The 14,206-nt window shown below is 35.6% G+C and overlaps 2 protein-coding genes across 2 annotated transcripts; one reads left to right on the top strand and one right to left on the bottom strand.

The window, feature by feature from the left end:
• Positions 1–1,219: 1,219 nt before the first annotated feature.
• LOC132716106 (uncharacterized) lies at positions 1,220–4,846 on the bottom strand. Its single transcript, XM_060699281.1, has 2 exons — positions 4,792–4,846; positions 1,220–4,587 (listed from the first exon to the last, which is right to left on the bottom strand). Exons 1-2 carry the CDS (start codon positions 4,844–4,846, stop codon positions 1,220–1,222), a joined length of 3,423 nt encoding a protein of 1,140 aa, XP_060555264.1.
• A 4,575-nt stretch (positions 4,847–9,421) lies between these two features.
• On the top strand, positions 9,422–11,321 carry LOC132716104 (arylalkylamine N-acetyltransferase 1-like). Its single transcript, XM_060699279.1, has 2 exons — positions 9,422–9,476; positions 9,924–11,321. Exons 1-2 carry the CDS (start codon positions 9,435–9,437, stop codon positions 10,578–10,580), a joined length of 699 nt encoding a protein of 232 aa, XP_060555262.1. The 5' UTR covers positions 9,422–9,434; the 3' UTR covers positions 10,581–11,321.
• Positions 11,322–14,206: the final 2,885 nt, after the last annotated feature.

Below are 14,206 nucleotides of genomic sequence, written 5' to 3'. Positions count from 1 at the left end.
GGGGGGAAAGTCCCGGGATCGCCTACAGAAAAGCCGGGATCCGGGATAGTATTAAACATATAGTAATCCCGGGAATTGACCACCAGTTCTCGGTGTCGACGATAAATTTATCGATTATCTCATGCATTTCGTCAAAGATATGCTTGTGTTATGCTTGTTGACAATTTTAATGAATGTTTTTTTATTGTTGATTGCTATGATTATATTTTTGTATTTGAATGATTTTCGGTATGGTATACATGTTTCTTGGTTGGTTATTTCATATGTTTAATAATGAAAACGTTTAATTAATAACAGCCGTACTACAAATACTACAATTTGTACGGAAATAAAGTTTAGATTATTATTATTATTATTATTATTAGTATTATTATTATTATTTGAATGTTTTTGTAGAGCTTTTTGAATAAGTTTGATTTATTGTAATTATGAAAAAAAATCTGCTAACGTATTTTTTCACACATGAGAGAGTTAATTGACATCAGAATGTCACACACCTAAAATCCTATTTTGGAAGTACATGTACTGGCAGTGGAAGTCGCTGTGTATTGGTTATCAAGACTGCGGGGCCCCTTATTGAACACATGACTGTTGGTGTCCATCATAAACATCATGATAAAAGTTTAATATACGTATTTATACATATATTCTTAAATGTATGTACCAATTTTTTATCATAATATGATAATATGTAATAAGGAAAAAGTAAATATAAGTTGTCAATCAATTCATTTATTGATATATACATGTATTTTCATAAATCATTAATGCAGGTGTCATTGGTAAATTATCGATTAGATTAGATTAGATAATTAACCACAGATGTGTAATGTTATGTCAGTGTTAAGAAATTATGAAGTAGACTTGTGTATCTTTTTTCTGACGGAGTTGGTTTTGATGGTTTCGAGATACTGACACAAATGACACGTGCCCTTTATAATATTAGAGTAAAGACACCTGTCTAGTGAAATGTCCACAGTGGCATCCGTAAAGTTTTTCCCATTTGCTGAGGCATCACAAAAATTGATGACAATCGGACATGCCGCTTGTCTGGCCAAAACACAATCACGACGATATCTAGTTTCAAGTTACTTACATACAGTACTGGTGGAATAACTGCAAACACCATCAATGTCCTCAGCCGAGACCATCCGTCATCATGTGTTTCGACCCCTAGCTCGGTACACTCTCAGGATGGGGGGTCCACAGTGGTGATCAATCACTGCGCATTGGTGGTGGGTTTCCAGCTACTACTCTCCCTCTTCATCCATATCCAGCAAGATGCTTTCTCTGCTGCTTGGCCCAGTTTCTTGATTGCTGCTCTTCTATTCTGGCCAGTCACTCCCACTGCAGAAAACATTCTCCACACCGACTGTGCAGGGAAGCCTCTGCAGCCAACCTCAACAGGAAAGTTCCATGTCTGCCATCCTATATCTCTGCACTCTGCCAACAGTCCATCATATTTTGCCCTCTTTCTTTCATTTGCTTCGCCACATCTCTCCTCCCAGGGAACTGTCAACTCTATGATTATTACCTTTTTACTGCTTGTAGACCAAAGTACCATGTCTGGTCTTAGGTTGGTTGGTACAATATCAGGAAATTGCATCTTCTTTCCTAGATCAACTTCTAACTGCCAATCCCTTGCCTGATTTAGGATTCCTGATATGATCTTTTTACTTTCCTGGCCTACTTCACCCTCCTTCACAAACTGGATCTTCATAGGTTTGTTTCTAATGTGTTTTGCATCTTTCCTCTGTTTCTCTATCACTTCAGCGAGTTCTCGGAGTACTTGGTTGTGTCGCCATGTATATCTCCCCTGTGTAAGAGCGATATTGCACCCTGAAAGAACATGTTGTAGAGTTCCTCTCTTTCCGCACAAGGGACAATCTGGTGTTTCTGAAAGTTTCCACCTGTGCAGATTTGAAGGTGTCGGTAACACATCATACACTGATCTCAGAAGGAACTGCAGTTGGTATTGCGGATATCGCCATATATCTGACCATGTTAGGGATCGTTGTTCCAATTCCCATCTCGACCAAGCGCCTTGGCTCCCTAATTCTACTGTCTTTGCTTGTCTGTTTTCTTCTTCTCTAGATTTTATCTCTCTTTGGACAAGACTTCGTCTTTCTTGGGTGTTAGCGTTCTTCCAGTAGCAACTTTTTGATGTACCAAGGCCCTGTCGTCCTACTGCCACTGTTCCTACAATATCTTTATGCCTCAATCTACTCTCTGCCTCTGAAACTGCTTTTGATGCTGACCATTTTCGTCCTGTTCTTACTTGGACACCTGCTGTTCTTACTTTATCATCTCTAGATTCTTTCAGTGTCATCACAAGGCGGCTTTTACTAACTTTGAATTCTTCCACTAGAGATGTAAATGGTAGCTGCAACTTTGCGGTTCTGCTGTACAGTCCTACAGTTGTAAAACTTGGAGGGACACCTAACCATTTCCTAAGATGTCTGTTGATGGTTCTTTCAAGCTTCTCAACTGTTGTCAATGTAATTTCGTACAGCATAAGTGGCCATGATATCCTTGGAAGGAGTCCATGTTGGTATATCCATGCCTTTAATTTCCCTGGTAAACCTGTCTTGTCGATGTTCCTCATTCCCTCTGAAACCTGTTGTTCAATTCTCTTGATATTGTTTTTGTCACTTAAAGAGTCATCATACCATTTTCCTAAGCACTTGATGGGATTGTCAATTATTGATGGAATGACTTCTCCTTGCACCTTCAGTTCGACTTGGTGTGCTCTCTTCCCTTTCCTTATTATTAGAGCTCTAGACTTCTTTGGCTTGAAAGACATCCTTGCCCATGTTACTGTCTCTTCCAATGCCTTTAATACCCATCTAGCTTGGACATGGGTTTCTGTAGTGATGGTTAAATCGTCCATGAACCCTCTATTTGGTGGTTGCCTGATGTCAGTTGATGTTTTTGGGCCTCTAGTTTCTCTCTCTCCAGATTTAATAATCATATTCATTCCCATGACAAACAAGATAACTGAGATGGTACATCCTGTAACTATTCCTTTTTGTAGTTTCTGCCATGTTGTTGTAAATGTGCTTGTTGTAAATCGCAGCTGAATCCCACTGAGATAACTTCTTATCACTTTCTTAAAGTGGTCGGGAATATGGTAATGATCTAATGACTCCTGTATCAGCATGTGAGGAACAGTGCCATAAGCATTGGCCAAATCTAGCCATACTACTGTAAGATCTTTCTTGTTCACTTTGGCCTCCTGAATAAGTTGTGAAATGATGCACGTATGTTCAATACATCCTGAGAATCCTGGTATTCCGCCCTTCTGTACTGAAGTGTCTACATAGTTGTTATCTGTCATATATGATGTCATCCTTCTAGCCATAATAGAGAAAAAGATCTTTCCTTCTACATTGAGGAGGGAAATTGTCCGAAATTGTGTGATGTCCTCCGATTTTTCTTCTTTTGGAATAAAACAACCCTCTGTTTTCTGCCAACATGATGGTATCTTCCCTTTCCTCCAAACTACTTTCAGTATCCTCCACAGGTGTTTCAAAATTTTTGGGCACTTCTTATATACCTTGTACGGGATGCCGTTTGGTCCTGGTGATGATGCAGACCTGGCTTTCTTCACTACATCTGACACTTCTTTCCATGATGGTTCCTTAGTGTTCATTGGTATTTCTGGTTCTGGTACTTTTTCTATCCTATCACAGTTGCCTAGATGTTCCCACTGCCTTTCGTCGCTGTGTGTCTCTGATAGATGTTTTTCCACTTCCTCTTTTGTGCTTTTTACTGATCCCGCCTTTGTTCCGTCCAGTGTTGATTTGGTAAACTTGTAGGGGTTGGCAACAAACATTGCTCTCTTCTTCCCTCTTTCTCTCCTTGCTTTTCTGATTCTTTCTGCTCTTTGTAGATTGTTTCTTCTTTCCCTCAGTATTGATCTTAACTCATTCAATCCTTCTCTTTCCTCCTCATTTGCTCTTCTATACTGCTTTGTGACATCATTTATTTCGGTTCTGAGTGTTTGTATTTCTTGTTGACGTCTGTTATGCTTCATGTTACCCTGAGTGCCTTCTCTGGTTTTGGTGTTACTAACTCCAAATCGATCTTGTCCTACTGCATATACAATAGTTGACAATGCCGATATCTTTCTCTGTACGTCTCCCGTAAGTGTGTTATCCAAGATCTTGTCTAGGTCTTCATCAAAGATCTCCCATCTCCTATCATCTGTTGGTGGCCATTGTATCTTTTCTTTCCTGCTGTCTGTTGCAGGTGTCGATGTTCTCTGCTGGTTTTGATTCCATTGCTCCTCCTCAATGTTGATCTGAGTAGCTTCATTAGGTAAGAGGTCCTCAGCACTGTGGTGTGCTTCCTGGCTGTGGTCCTCCATCGTCTCATCAGTGTTAACTGTGCGTTCCCTTTGCTGCTTCCCAGATCCACACTTAGTTCTTGCCTGGTGTATCTTCAGACCTTTTAAGTTCTTGCAAACTTTCCCACAATGACACTTGGTTTCTGCCGTTGTTCCAGTCAAAGTCCGTTGGATTAGCCGAGTTGTTACCGTTTTATCCTGCTCAATGGGTCTCTCATCCTCCCCCCTCTCGGAAGACCCTGGGGGTATTGCTCTTTATTCTGTTCTGTAGCTTGGTATGGTGTTCCTTCACATGAACCGTGTGTTGGGATGCCAACACTTCACACCCTGGTTTCAGTCTTCCCTGAATGCCATCTGTCTCTCCAGACGTCACCATCCTATTCATGGTTGTCAGCCGGTCTTTCCCAGCAGTCACTGGTAGGTCCAGATTACAAGTTACTTACATACAGTACTGGTGGAATAACTGCAAACACCATCAATGTCCTCAGCCGAGGCCATCCGTCATCATGTGTTTCGACCCCTAGCTCGGTACACTCTCAGGATGGGGGGTCCACAGTGGTGATCAATCACTGCGCATTGGTGGTGGGTTTCCAGCTACTACTGTCTCTCTTCATCCATATCCAGCAAGATGCTTTCTCTGCTGCTTGGCCCAGTTTCTTGATTGCTGCTCTTCTATTCTGGCCAGTCACTCCCACTGCAGAAAACATTCTCCACACTGACTGTGCAGGGAAGCCTCTGCAGCCAACCTCAACAGGAAAGTTCCATGTCTGCCATCCTATATCTCTGCACTCTGCCAACAGTCCATCATATTTTGCCCTCTTTCTTTCATTTGCTTCGCCACATCTCTCCTCCCAGGGAACTGTCAACTCTATGATTATTATCTTTTTACTGCTTGTAGACCAAAGTACCATGTCTGGTCTTAGGTTGGTTGGTACAATATCAGGAAATTGCATCTTCTTTCCTAGATCAACTTCTAACTGCCAATCCCTTGCCTGATTTAGGATTCCTGATATGATCTTTTTACTTTCCTGGCCTACTTCACCCTCCTTCACAAACTGGATCTTCATAGGTTTGTTTCTAATGTGTTTTGCATCTTTCCTCTGTTTCTCTATCACTTCAGCGAGTTCTCGAGTACTTGGTTGTGTCGCCATGTATATCTCCCCTGTGTAAGAGCGATATTGCACCCTGAAAGAACATGTTGTAGAGTTCCTCTCTTTCCGCACAAGGGACAATCTGGTGTTTCTGAAAGTTTCCACCTGTGCAGATTTGAAGGTGTCGGTAACACATCATACACTGATCTCAGAAGGAACTGCAGTTGGTATTGCGGATATCGCCATATATCTGACCATGTTAGGGATCGTTGTTCCAATTCCCATCTCGACCAAGCGCCTTGGCTCCCTAATTTCTACTGTCTTTGCTTGTCTGTTTTCTTCTTCTCTAGATTTTATCTCTCTTTGGACAAGACTTCGTCTTTCTTGGGTGTTAGCGTTCTTCCAGTAGCAACTTTTTGATGTACCAAGGCCCTGTCGTCCTACTGCCACTGTTCCTACAATATCTTTATGCCTCAATCTACTCTCTGCCTCTGAAACTGCTTTTGATGCTGACCACTTTCGACCTGTTCTTACTTGGACACCTGCTGTTCTTACTTTATCATCTCTAGATTCTTTCAGTGTCATCACAAGGCGGCTTTTACTAACTTTGAATTCTTCCACTAGAGATGTAAATGGTAGCTGCAACTTTGCGGTTCTGCTGTACAGTCCTACAGTTGTAAAACTTGGAGGGACACCTAACCATTTCCTAAGATGTCTGTTGATGGTTCTTTCAAGCTTCTCAACTGTTGTCAATGTAATTTCGTACAGCATAAGTGGCCATGATATCCTTGGAAGGATTATATAATTAAAATTAAACATGTTTTTCTTTCCAAAAGATATATGAGATATACTGAAATAATGTTTTTTTTTAAAAAAAAGGAAAAAATGTTGACCGTTCTGTGGTTTAAACTTTCAGTGCAGTTAACAGTAATTCTCGCCTAATTGAGCGGATATAATACATTAGGATGTTCATAATTTAAGTTTTAAATTTACACGTAAGTTATCAAACATATCTACAGCTACCAGTAAATGCACATTTGATGTGTCACCATTTCTATCTCTGTCGAACCGCCGTGATCAAACAGTTCTTCTTCGATGCCGAATTGGACACACTAAAATTACCCACTCTTATCTCCTTACAAATGACAATGCCCCTTTCTGTGTAGGTTGTAATGCAAATTTTACTGTCAAGCATTTTCTTCTTGAATGTCATGATTTTTCACAGGCCCGTAATAGATTTTATTCTGTAAATTCACTCAAAGAACTTTTTAATACAATTCCATCAAAATAAATAATTGATTATTTGAAAGAAATAAACTTGTATTCTAGGATCTAATTGGTTCATTTCTATTGTCATTAACAAAGTTTTACATAACATTTTAAGCCTTTAATAGCATTCGGCACGATATGGCCAGTTATGTGTTGACGTGCCGTAAAAATCCAAACAAACAAACAAACAAAATTATAGTCAACAAAACATTGTACGATATATTCCATATTCCAAAGGTATGTTGTAGAAATACCTGATTAGTTTACATTTCGCCTTTGTTTCTTTTTTATAACAGGAAGAAAATTGCAATATGTATTTAAAGGTTTTCGTGTTACATAGAAATGCATACAAATAAAATAATGTCTTGCTAGTCTAAAAATACATAATTCTAAAATTACAATTTTCGACACATGTATATCCCAATTAAACCGGAGATGATGACAATCAAAGCATAATGAAAGAATGTCTCTTGTGTGATATTATCAAATACCGGCTTAACTGATATGCGATAAAAACGAGTTAGAATAATCATCTTAAAACCGTTACAAATTTGATATTAAATCTCCACGATATAACTTTTTTGAAAATGATCAAAGCTAAATATCGTATATATATAGAGGATATTGAATGAGTGTAAGTTCAATACTGAATTTATTGCACGAGTTGAATAAAATTATATTATGCGAGCTTTTGGCGAGCATTATATTATTTTATTCAACGAGTGCAATAAATTCAGTAATGAACTTACACGAATTGAATATTCTGTTTATCACATACCCAAAATAAAGACCGTTTAAAGTGAAATCAGAATCATTTTTCATTGACATGCCTATAGTATAACGCTAACATTTAGCGCGTCTTTTCACTATGTTTGTATAACGCTAATGACGTCACGTCAAAATATATGCAAGGCCGTGCAATACCATTTTTTACGGAGTCGCAAAATCGGCACGGGTGTGTAATAAAAATTTATTTATATCAATAAAAAGTTAGTAAATTTGACAGGGTATTTGTCTGTTGATAAAACATTAAAGGGACAGCATTTATTCAAGCAAATATAGTATATTTATTATAAAGGCCTGTTATACAATCAAATATGTGATTTCGCTAAAATCAATGCAACCATTTTTAAGCCTTACAATAGTATATTGGCAGAAAACGGCTACTTAAAGACAAATCGATTTTGCCTGCTGCTGACATAAAAAACCATTGTCTGAGATTAAAAATGGCTTATTGGTTTTAGTAAATGTTCGTTTTTAAGGTTGTTGTTTGCTGTAGCATCTATGCTCTCTCATGTCTAGAGCCATTCTTTTATACCACAAAAAAATCACCGTATTGACTTAGAGACAAACCATACAAGTTAAAAAGTTACGAACGAGTTAAAATATGATGACTGTTCTGATGTTTCTAAATTCACAATTTTACCATTTCGTGTTTAAATGATGATTTCTGATTATGCCGGCGCTAGAGGGCGTGGAGGTAACTTGCACTTTTCAGTATCGTCCATAAACAGGCTCAATCGAACCGAACCTGCAACATTTTCAATTTTATTTTTTGGATTCTGTTTTTTCTTTATTTGATCGTTACTTGAACTTTACTTAGCCTTCTTACACATTGTTTATATATAAACATTGCAAATGTCGTCGAACTGTTGTATTGATTGACTAATAAAAAAAAATAACTTCAACAGGTATCATTAGTAAGCTTACAGTTCAAACTTTATTTTATAAGTTTTTGATTTGATGCGCTTCTAAAGAAATTATATCATTAAACAATAATTTGATTAACATGGTTGAGATGTTTTGACAGCGGTATTTCATTACAATTTGAATACTGTATAATCGCCCTTAGGATATGTTGCCTGCTTTTTAAATTTGTCTTTTGTTTATTTATAGTATATAGTGGGTATATTTGGATATTATCATTAATATTGGATATTTTAAAGAATTTCAAGTTCCGGTGCTTTCCAGTACCGTCCATGAACAGGTTCATTCAAACCGAGCCTGCAACATTTTCAACTTTGTTGTGTTAGACTTTTTTTAGGGATTCTGCTTTTCTCTATTTTATTGTCACATCCGTGTTATTTGTGCCGTGTGGCGGCTGTAAAAAGCCTCCGCGTACATTTAAGCAATGATGTTATATTTTCGATCCTTGATGATCGTTCAGCACGACATTATTGTTGTGTATACATGTTATGTGGTACTTTTAGTTTCTTCTATTTGGCCATTTTCAACTTGGGTGGTTCCAGTATTCCTACTTGAATGCTGTATAATCACCCTAAGGATATGTTGCCTACTTTTTAAATTCCATTTTATTTAGTTCCGCCCATTGTTTTGTCGTTTAGGACAAAATCATTCGTTTATTTGGGGACCATACGCCGCTTTTCATGGAAAGGCACTACTATGTCACATTGGAGGTTCCATGATAACCTCCGTATGAAAACTTCTGCGGATGTTTCTTAATTAAAAATTTAACCATTTTCGTGATAAATGTTGAATTCTGCTTAAGCCGATGCTAGGGGGAGTGGACGGTAAATTGCACTTTCCAGTACCGTCAATGAACAGGCTCAATTAAACCGAGCCTGCAACGTTTTCAATTTTGTTGTGTTGAACTTTCTTTTGGGATTTTGTTTTTCTCTATTTTATTATATTTCTTCAATGAATAAGAGCTTTGGATATTTTTTGAATGACAGTTTGTTTGTTTTCTTACAGACTTGAGTTCTAACATGGGTACTCCTTGCGATATATCTTTAGATCAAGCTGTAAAGGTAAACAATAATCTTTCTATTTGAAAGTTTGTTTGTGGAAAACAATAAACTTGCATGTATTTTAAATATAAATTTATCAAAAAATACAAATTGTGCCATAGTGTGAATCCAAAGATTGATTACTGCGTTGAAGCAGATCTCGTCAGAGGCAAGCCATTGTTTCCTTGAGCAATTCATTGCTTACTAATTGTTGGTTACAGGAATAAAGCTTATAGATTCCTGCTCAATCGGACTAAAATGAATTCTGGTTAAACTAAATAGATAAGAATTACTTCTTTATTTTCATTTATTTATTTTTTGTAAATTTAAATGCAATAGATTTGCGATTTTTAATGTGTCTATATATTCTGTGTCATGTAAACATTTAATCCTATTTGTATAAAAATCACGTTCAGTAATATTAATGTTTGTTCAATCAAATACAATGTAATGGGTTTTAAATTTCAGGCTTTAGACAAAATAAAGAAAGATTATGAGATGGATAATGGACACCTTGCAATTATAACAAGCGATCGCTATGAAGAAACTTTTGAAATCATGGCAAATCAATTCACTCCTGACGAACCTTTATGCCGGTCATTTGGAGTCAAATGGAATGACGACTTTAGGAAAACTACATACGAAAATCTCATTCAAAACGTTTCAATATGCATGATCGCTAAAGACACAAACGAGTTAATGGGAATAAGAATAATTGGTATCATGAGAAAATCGGATCCACCTGCTGATTTCTCAGGTTTGGAGTATGAGCCTTTGAAAGGACTTTTTACCTTTCTTACCCACAAAGACTCTGAAGTAAACTTCTTTGAAAAATACGACTGCGATGAAGCAATCCATTTCTTTGCATTAGGTGTCAACAAAAATTACCGACGAATGGGATTAGGAGGGCGCCTCCTTGCGGCCGCAGTTGCTATGAGCAGGGAACTTGGATTTAAAGCTATCAAAGGTGAAGGAACCTCAAACTTCTCCCAGAGGATATACGAAAAGCAAAACTTTCAAACTTTGCTAACAATGCCATATGATTCATATATCTATAAAGGACAACCGATAATAAACGGGACAGGGGAGCACACCATGACTAAGATATATGGCTTAAAACTGTAGATTTATCATTGCTTGAATGGTTCCTGTCGTATTTTGTAAATGCTCGTTCTGGTAAACATTGCAAAAACGTGCGCATACTAGTTTGTGAAGAACTTTTGAATTTAAGATTATTTATATGAATATGTGCTTATCTACATCAGATATGATTGAAGCATCTGTGGTGAAGATGGACAAGAAGATGTTATACATGGTGTAATGTATATATACAACTCGTGAAAGGTTCACATTTAACTTCTCAAAGAGTACCTCAAACTGCTTTTTGCCATATTTGTAATAAAGAAAATACCCCCGTTTATCGTTACGATAAAAATGCTGCTGAAAAAAAAACTCATTTTGATTCACTTAATTGCTAAATTGTCGCAGTGTAAAACTTAGTTTGTCTTCTTGTTTATGAAAGTAATTATCATATGGCCAGCTGTATGCTTCATTTACATTTATTTCAACATTTTCTACTCATTTATATTCATTATCTAGAAGCCCATTGTAATGTGTCAACTCTGAATGTAAACCGTATTATTCGTTTTTGTTTTGATATTATTTTTCACTTTCCAGCAAAAAAGTCTGTTTTAATCAATCGAAAGCCGTATAATAGCTTGGTTTTATCAAATAGTCATACTTAGTGATTCACTTTTAACGATACGGAAGCTCACTATCATAGTTAATGCAGTCATGTAGCTCTTTCGAAAAGAAACAAAAAATACTAATAATACATATAGGTAACAGATTTGTTACACTTTTATATATCTGACAGAAAAATGTTCATTAAGATTCAATAAAATTTAAAAATAAAATAAGTGTTGTACTCAAATTTTCAACTGATTGAAAATTAACGCTAATTGTTTGAAGATCATAGTTTTTTAATTTCAAAACCATATAACGTTGTCATACATATTTGAATTGGAAGATAAAAATTACAAGTTATTCGCACAGTACTATTTAAGGATGAATAACATAGAAAAGTTCTGCCAGTGAAAATATTAAAACAGAGTTCAACACTCAAAATACAGTGTCTGTATTTGAAACAAGAGCTGTCGGTAGGACAGCAACGCTCGACTATTCTTAGTGCTTGATAGTGAAAAAAGCCTTGATAATGAACAATTTTCTAAGTTAACAAAAGGGCAATTTTTTTTTTAAATCCATTTTACAGTTTTTACCCTTTTCCTTTTTATGCCTCAAAGAAAAGTATAAAATTTTCAACTTTTTTTAAAAAGCCAGATTGTCAGATAGAAAATATGTAATGTCTGGGGGGGTATGCAAACAATGGACTTTGAAAATATTTGAGCTATTACAAAAACTTAAACGTTAATTGTAAGTCGAAAAAGGGGCATAGTTCTGTCAAAATGCTTGATACAGTTACCTCCTCCTGTCTACAGGTTGGGTTCATGATGGTGAACAAGTGTGCAAAGTTTCAAAGCCATAAGTCAACGGACTTTGAAAATATTTGAGGTATTACAAAAACTTTAACGTACATTCTAAGTCGAAAAAGGGACATAATTCTGTCAAAAAGCTTGATAGAGTTACCTCCTCCTGTTCACAGGTTGGGGTTATGATGGTGAACAAGTGTGCAAAGTTTCAAAGCCATATGTTAATGGACTTTGAAAATATTTGAGGTATTACAAAAACTTTAACATAAGTGGTTACGCCGACGCAGACGCCGACGCCGACGCTCGGGTGACTACAATAAATAGCTCTACTTATTCTTATCGAATAGTACTCGAGCTAAAAACAACACATTCTTAGTATCATGTTTACATGTAAATTTGAAACTTCTTGCATCAATTCTGCTCATAAAACTATCCAATAAAAAAGTTTTCAAGACATTTATTTTTTCTTCAACAGAATTTCTGCAATGAAATAAAGTGCGTTCTTCCATATGAAAACCATAATTTTGACCTTACAAAAAACAAAACAATTGTTGCTGTATCACTTTTGAAATGTCTCAGAATTTGGCCAAATATCTCATTTTGAATAAATTAAAGGGACGATGACAATAAGCCCAGGAAAAAAATTTATGTTTAACATAACTAAAGCCGTATTTTTTTAAACCCTTTCTAAGGTTTTAACCTTTAAATCCCCCTTTTCCAAAAATTTTCAAAAAATTTCCAGGTAGCATTTTACAAAAATGAAATAAACCCTATAAGACCGAAACTTCAATAGAAATATTAAAAACAACCCGTAGTTTAAATTTTTTACATCAAAGATTTGGATATATATTCAATGAAATTTCCCAAATATTTTTGACTAAATTTTATTTTTAAAAATTTTAAGTCTAAGACCAATTTAGCAAAACACAGATTTGTAAAAAAATCACAACAACCCAGGTGTCCCCCTTTTTTTTACCACATGCAAATTTAATTTCCTTGTAAATTTATGTGAAAATTTTTTAAAAAATGCATAAGAAAATAAAAGGGTTTGACAAAATTGATTTGGAACCTGATTTGGGCATGTGACACATTGCCATCATGCCCAGCCAATTTTTGCAAAGTTTTTTCAAATAAATCAAGGAAACACTACTATTAATGCACTTCCATGAAAATTTCATATGACTTTGGACAAATAAAAGGGACTTTTTTTTCTTTCCTTTTTTTAAATTTTACAAGCCAATATCTACAAAAGCAGGTCACCTTCAACATTATCCCATTTAAATTTGTTTTTTTTTTCCAAAAGATAACCACATTAGTATTGATACTAATGTGTGAATGTGCAGCAAAAAGTTGCCTGAAGTTCCTACTACAAAGGAAAACAGCACAAAAATTCCCATTCCTACATGTACAGGTACTATTTTCTTGAAAACAGAGAGAGAAAAACCCCTGTCTTGGGCAAAACAACATCATCATGTTAAATGTCCTGCCAATAAATTCTAAAAATCTATTCTGACATAATTGTTCACAGGACACAATCATCAATGCAATTGCATTTTAAATTGGGAATTTTTTTTAGGTTTCAAGTATTTTGATTTTCGATTAAAAGCCCAGGGCCCTTTGCATTGACACATAAACACAACATTGAAAATTTTTTTAAAAATTCATAAAAATAATGCCAAAGATAAGACGGGAAAAAAAGCGATAAATTTTAAAATACAAATTTTATATGCCTTCCTTCTCGGGCCAAAAAATTATAATGATGGTTGTGTCTTTTTTTTAAAAAAAAATTTTCCCAATTAGGGAAAGAATTTTGAAAAAGATATAATACATTATATTTGTTTTAACCATTAATAGATAAATTTAACCCCCAAAACCACTATATTTTGAAAATTTTTATTAAAAGGTTTGAGTACTGGGTAAATTTTTATAAACTTTTTATAAAAAAACATACTTTTGGGGAAAAAAAAAACTTTTTTAAACCCCCTTTATTATAACACTTTTCCAACCCTATTTCACTTGCTTTGGAAAAAAAAGTGGAGCAAAAAATTTCATTGTTTATATGTTGATAAAATAGAAACCCGTTTGATTTGACATTTTTTTAATTTTGACCAAATTAACCTGGGTCGAAGGTTGTAAAGATTTTTACAAAGGTCAAAAAAAAACCCTTAAGTATTTTTTGGTCAAAAACATAAAACCATTGAAAATCCAATAATAGAGACAGAGCTCAAAAAAAAAAATTTAAAACCCAAAACCAGCCCAATT

This window comes from Ruditapes philippinarum, unplaced genomic scaffold (genome assembly GCF_026571515.1).
Source record: "Ruditapes philippinarum isolate M1 unplaced genomic scaffold, ASM2657151v2 ctg579_1_1_1_1, whole genome shotgun sequence".
Classification (NCBI taxonomy): domain Eukaryota; kingdom Metazoa; phylum Mollusca; class Bivalvia; order Venerida; family Veneridae; genus Ruditapes; species Ruditapes philippinarum.
The sequence above is the reverse complement of the archived record's forward strand: the minus strand, read 5'-3'. Positions and strand labels throughout refer to the sequence as shown.

Coding starts and splice junctions, on each gene's coding strand:
- LOC132716106 (XM_060699281.1), bottom strand. CDS start 4,846: ATGGCCTCGGCTGAGGACATTGATGGTGTTTGCAGTTATTCCACCAGT. Junction 4,588..4,791: donor TTATTCCACCAGTACTGTAT/GTAAGTAACTTG, acceptor CAATACCCCCAG/GGTCTTCCGAGAGGGGGGAG.
- LOC132716104 (XM_060699279.1), top strand. CDS start 9,435: ATGGGTACTCCTTGCGATATATCTTTAGATCAAGCTGTAAAG. Junction 9,477..9,923: donor CTTTAGATCAAGCTGTAAAG/GTAAACAATAAT, acceptor TTTAAATTTCAG/GCTTTAGACAAAATAAAGAA.